This window comes from Limulus polyphemus, unplaced genomic scaffold, assembly GCF_000517525.1.
Source record: "Limulus polyphemus unplaced genomic scaffold, Limulus_polyphemus-2.1.2 Scaffold1852, whole genome shotgun sequence".
In the NCBI taxonomy this organism is placed as follows: Eukaryota; Metazoa; Arthropoda; class Merostomata; order Xiphosura; family Limulidae; genus Limulus; species Limulus polyphemus.
Genome location: NW_013667462.1, coordinates 12,632 through 19,231, shown reverse-complemented (window position 1 = coordinate 19,231; position 6,600 = coordinate 12,632). Strand labels below are relative to the sequence as shown.

Below are 6,600 nucleotides of genomic sequence, written 5' to 3'. Positions count from 1 at the left end.
GCAATTGTTGTTTCATGTTACAATTTGAAGTCATTGTAGAAAGAAAAAAGAGAGTAATTTAGATTTATTTAAGTTTTATATATAAATATATTTTTGTGGTTACAAGGTCAGTCAAGTTGACCAACCTTGTATAGAGTTAGGTAGAGAAAATAACAGATAAAATATAAAGTTTTACTGAAAAAACAAACATTTGATATGCATTTAGGAGGTTTCAGAAGGTACACAAATGAAATTTGAGATTTTTGATATGAAGAAAAGTATTTTTAATCTTTATTTTAGTTTATTAAAAACATTTCACTAAAAAATATGATTTTTTGTATGTGAAAGACTTATAATGTTAACTGAAAGACTGCCAAATTTTGTGAAGATATACATACTATATTGGATGTTAGAAATATTAAATCTATAAAAACTTTTAAACGAGTACAAAGAGGTCAGGTGGTCAGTCAAATCGACCAACCCCATGTCTCTCTAACTGGGACATAATAGCCTTAAAATAATTCCCCAGGCTTCTCAATCTGAACACTGAGAGAGAAATTAAAACTGAAGATGAAATAGAAAATGGATTATTATACCTTGTTTGATAGATTAAAAACTTTGTTTTTCTACTGGTTAATATAAAATATATCTACTGATATAATATAAATCAGAGAGAATTATAGACAATTTTGGAAAGAGAGGATGTGACATGTGGGTGGGGCAAATGGGCCTGATATTCTAGTTAATGTCTCCATAAACAAAAAAGATTGAAGGATATAAAAACTAGAGTTTTGCCTTATTAATATCTATACAAGTAATAAAAACATGTTGTAAATGTAAAGTGATGTAGGGATGGCAGTGCCAGAAAGAATGCAAACAAGAATATAGGGATGATACAGCTATATGTAGATCATCCCTACATTAAAATTTAATGTTACACTGTAAAATGCATGAGTATAAAATGGATTCAAGGTCAGTCAATTCAACTGACCTCGTAGTGAGAGTCTTTAATGATCAAGACATGTTTTGACTCAACTTGGTCTATCTTGTTCACAAGTCCTAGGCTCTTAATTACAGTACGTTGATGCCTACCCTGACATGACCATGATATCATAATAAACAAACTACATACCAACAGTCAGGAATATATAACTTCCAACTGCAGTAATAGTAAAGTCAAGTAAGCATTTTACAGTGTAACATTAAATTTTAATATTGAAAGTCATATATATATATCCATTAAATTTCTGTATTTCCAAATCCTGGTGCAATAGTTTGTTTGACAATGCTGTAAAAATCTGACAAATGATCTACAAGTTACTAGATGATATAAGCAGAAGAAACTCTATTTAATGTAGAATCATGCCACAAAAATCATGAATTCATGATAAGGATATACAGGATCTTGATTTACATTTAGAGTAAACTCCCCATTTATGCTGCCCAGAAATGACAGTGTTCTTTTATCTTGTGTGCGATGTTTTCCACAATATTTTTCATGCCAATTGGGCATTCCTTTCAAATTTCTATTACCTGATGTAACTTGCAGGAGCATTCAGCACATGACACATGTTCATTTCATGCCCTGCTTTGTAATGTGCAAAACCATGGTTTAAATTGAACTATCTGAAATTATCAAAATCTAAAAAAAATATTTGTACTTACTGTTTTGTTTTCTGTTTAAGTCTATGATAGAGATCAATATTTTTACAGTGTAGGTTGTTGGTGTTGGTGCTACTGGTGGTTAGGTTGTTTCATATAGATAAAAAAAGTTCTGGAGCTTAATTAGTAGGGTTGATTGATGTATTAAAGTGTTAGTTTGATTGGCTGGAACTGTTTACTATTTGGTTGACATTTTAAAATTATTTCAGAATTTTTGTTGCTTATTGGATGAGAATTTTCCCATCTTGGTTGCATTTTGTTATTACATAAGCCTGCAAAAGATAATGTATTGAATCAGTACTTAAGAATAACAAGCATTAAACCATAAGTTTTTAAAATTAGTAACCTCTTTGAAAATAAAAGTAAAAAGTTATATATATTAAGTTAGTTAATTTATAAGTATAACCCTAGTACAACTATCGTCTGGCTGGCAAAACATTCAGATAATTTACCGGAAAATTGACAGATAATGAAAATATATTTTCTTAAGAGTGTCATGTAATGAGAAGGTACTACGTTATAATGCCAGTTATTTTTATTTTAGTTTTTTTAAAGGTAATGTCACATTATATCGATATCAAGTTTAAAACAAACAAATTCAAGGATGAGACATGAATGACAACTTTGATTTTGTCAATATTAACTTTATTTTGAACTTGGACTTGCCACAGTGACTTATTTAGTACATGTAGTTAGTTCATAATGCACTTCCAACCATTGGACATTGCGGTACTGCGTTAGATAAACTTATGGCTGGAGTGGAATATCTCAGCTGATTTTCAAGAAGGTATATTAATTTAGCAAGGTTGTTAAAATATATAGAATCAAAGGAAACAATGTTTTGAAAGAAGGGAGACTTCATTGTTATCCGTGGAAGAGAAAAGAAAAAAAAAACTCTGCTAGCTGAGGATTTAGGACAACAGGCTCCGAAAACCGTACTCCAGGCCTTAATCTCAATTGGTACCTTCATCAATAAAGTAAAGGTTGTGAAAGAGAACCCTCTGACCCAAGAAGTCACTGCAGTGAATTGACTCACAAGCTTGCGTCAACTTTTGGAAAAAGGTGGCTATTTTCATGAGAAAGATGGCTGAATCCCAGCTGTTCCATTGCCTACACTGTCAAGCTCTCCAGTGCACTTTCTGTGCCATTGATCTGCTTAAACATGGTCATGGAATCCAACATCTATGTACAGTTGAGGGATCGTGAAAAGTTTCTCAAGATATATATTCTAAAACTGATCTCATTGTCCTTCACGGAAGCTTGTTACAATAGAATTTATAGTTTTGGGCAATAATATGTAATCCTAACCATTAGAATCAGCACAATTGATGGGGAAAGTAATCCCAAGAGCAGAACAGGACCTAAAACTTCGTGTAGAAGAGGTTTTTGAAAATTTTGTGAAAGCCTTGTGCATTTTAGTTTGTTTTGTTATTTTAGGACTAAGGCTTACAGAGACCATGTATTGATTTAATTTTAACTTTTTGTTTGCTTTCAGAAATTCATTCAGAGGTTACACAGCCTTGCACACAATTTTCTCTTGATGTTGACCCCTCTGCTGCAGAAGAGAGCATTTCAAAGAGAAGTCCTACTCCACCTGTTGTTCCTTTCTTTGCAAATAGTTTATCCACTAATGAAACAGACAAAGTATCTAATCAATCCCATGATGCTTGTGTAGCATCAGTAGATGAGAGCCCAGAAGTAGTTAAAACCCAGCTACAACGAAAGAATGAACAACCTGTCAATTCTATTGCCATCAGATCATGGGACATTTTAAAAAAAGTTAGTTGTTGTTTTTTAATACCATAAGCATTTTTCTTTGAGAAAACATTGAATATCCCATAAACTTTCAAGTATTGTATCTTCACTGACTGACTATTTTTATAATTGGATTTGCAAGTTGTATAAACCACACATGTATTAAACTTAAGTTGTTTTTCTTCCTCAGCAATATTTATTAAATAATGTGAACCACATCAGTATGCATGTGTTTGTGAATGTCTATGTGTGTGTGTATGTATATATGTCATTTAACATTCTTTACTATGTAAGGGTGGTGGTTGAGTGTAAAAAAAATATTACAAGCTATATTTGTCAATAATATATTTATTTAAATGGGTGAAGATTTGATTCTTCATTCTGACTGTGTGGGGGGTACAATATTTGCTTTGAATAAAAGGCAGATATAGGCTCTAATATTTATTTTATTGGTATTATTAAGAGGTAACTGCCAAGATCTATCAAGATCATGTACTTTAATCTTGTTCTTATAATATGTGTAGGTGGCAACATTAACCTTAAGACCAATTTAAGCCTATATCAATGTCAATGCACCATCTATCCTGGTACTCTATATAAGTACCTCATTCAGAAAATATTATCACTCTTTCTCAACAAAACGTTCACTAATGGGTTTCTCTGTACTACGATTGTTGGAGATACTTTGAGCATTCTTTATGTTACATAGTTGGTTTTCATAAAAAAAAAGAAAATTGTTTGGCAAGCCAATATACGACATGAATTCCCAGATTATTGTTTCCAGTAAGGAGGCAAATCAGGTCTCTTCTACCCCACTTCTGATATCCAGTGTTGCTCAACAATCAGGAGGGGGGGTGGGGAAGAGTTACTCACATACAGACACATTTTCATATTTTTTGAGAGCCAAATATGATCAATGCTGCATGGTGAAGGTATGTTCCCTACTAAGTACCCTCTAGTTTTTAGTGATTTAATGTGAAAGCTACATTTTGGGATGTTGCTGATAATTCTCAGCATCTTGCTATAGTGGCATCATTAAATCAAATATTGATATTAAATGCATTTAATACCAAAAACAATTAAAGGAAGAATCTTCTTTCAATGCATTTGAGACTTTCAGAACATATAGTTAGTGTTAAGATTTTAGATCATGAATATGTTGCCTAGGTTTTATGAGTTCTGAAAAATGACCCAAAACTTGAGCTCTTTGGAATAGTCAACTATTCATAAGCACTCCAGTTTTGGGTCTTTTTTTTTTCCTTCGTTGCACCTTTAGTGTGTGATCCTGTATGCTAACTTTTTTTTTATCAGAATTATGTAGGTTTTATAATAATTCTCTGCTTGTGCTCAAAGAGATATCAGCTCTTTAACCGGACAGTGAAGAATGTACTGGTCAGTCGAAGACAGTGATATTAGACTTGTCCTTTTTATCTCTTTTTGACTGTAAGTTAGTCACTATATATATATATGCAAAGGACCTATTTTGTAAGATCCAGAAATTAACTACTGATTGCAGAAAGTATGAAGTTCGTAAATACAACCGCTGGACTGAAGACTGTACTTAGTTAGATAGTATTTTTTTGTAGTTGGTTGTACATTACGATATGTAACCACCACAAATACTCATTCCTGAAATAACACACTATACTTCATGCTACTGGTGGGTTAAAAGTGTACCTGTGTAAGAAACAAGAGGCCTTTTAGATGTTAAAAAAAAAGCTTTTAGTTAATTGACTTATGTCCGTCGTTTATTTATTTGTTTGTAAAATTAAACTATTGGTTTCCTGAGAATGGCAGTCAATTTTTCTTTGTGTACGTGTTGTCTTTTAGATCAGTGGTTTCCAACCTTTTTCTAACTGAGTACTAGCTAGTTGTGATCCCAAAATTTCATGGACTGCTTTGTACAATATTAGCTTTTTAAAGTATTTTTAAATTACATTGTAAAAAATATACTTCAGCAGCTATATTTTAAAAGACTTCTTGTATATCAGTTGAAATCTCCCTGTAGATTGCACTGGTCCGTGGACTGGTGGCGGGAACCATTGCTCTAGAACTGTGTTGTCCGGTTGTCTACCTGTAAGGCTGCACTTGGACCCCATTTACAACTTACCTAGTTTCTAACACTAATTTAGTCATAATTAAAACCAGTATTATATTAAGTACTGATGGAGTGACAATATTTCAATCTAAGGTGGAGAAAAATTGACCTTTGGGTGTGTTTATCATTTGCCTTTTTATTGATCATTGGTTTGACAATCCTATTCTTGGGCAAGGTAAATTTAAACTATAGAACAAATATTTTTAATTGCTTCTATGTAATGTTGAAAAGTTTCAAAAGGTATTCAGTGAGAATAATCACAAGGATCTGAATTTGTTTTCTGAATATTTATTTTTGAAATTATTGTTTTAATTGTCCAATTTTGTAACAGAAATAATGTAAAAATCCACTTCTTTTGTGTTTTTTACCTCACCATGCTCAGCAGAATAGGATTTTATAAAAAAAAAATCAATCACTAGGAGTTTCACATTTGATGAATTTTTGTTGTTGACAGACAAAAAATTATTATTTTCAGGAACTTCTGGAATTAAATTCATTGATTCATCACTTTGCAGCACTAGTTACGGTAAGTCAAAATCGATGTTTTGTAGAATGTTAATGTTCAGGTTTTAGTTTTACGGGAAACATTTACTTTAGGACGTACAGCAGGTTAGCTGTTATATTGCAAGAATCAGTATGGTGTTCAAGTTATACATTGTTATGTTGTTTTTAAAATTACAGTATTGTATGGTGTGTAGGAGTAAGAAAGTATGTTAAAACATTTGCAAAAATTTCTTTGACTACTTTCAGTAAGATTTGATTGGGAATATTTGTTTCAGCATTTCTCCTGAGTGTTTACAGATACTGTAGTGGTGGTTGAGAGCCAGCATGGGCCCTGGGGCAAACATCTTTGCTGGGCCCCCCTTTTCTCTCTCTCTCTATTTTTTAACATTTTCAAGAATTTATTAAAAAGAAGATCCTAAATTAGGACAGCAACGAGCGCATAAGCCAGACAAAATCATAGCAGCAGCCGTTCTTACCTCACAATTAAGATGGATTCCTTGATTTTTCGTTTGTTTATGTTGGGTTCTTTGTTTAAAATGACTGTGTTTTTAATAGATATACTAATTGAACAAAACAACCCTACTCTAAACCAACACCCCGGG

The 6,600-nt window shown here is 32.4% G+C and overlaps 1 protein-coding gene across 4 annotated transcripts in view; it reads left to right on the top strand.

Annotated features, from left to right (window-relative positions):
- Positions 1–6,600, top strand: part of LOC106465159 (syntaxin-17-like) — a 27,468-nt gene that overhangs the window by 8,712 nt on the left and 12,156 nt on the right. For all 4 annotated transcript variants that reach the window (XM_022392988.1, XM_013925358.2, XM_013925359.2 and 1 more), the window contains exons 4-5: positions 3,137–3,420; positions 5,970–6,020. In XM_022392988.1, coding sequence (XP_022248696.1) covers positions 3,137–3,420; positions 5,970–6,020 — 335 coding nt within the window. The remainder of the gene's footprint in view (positions 1–3,136; positions 3,421–5,969; positions 6,021–6,600) is intronic.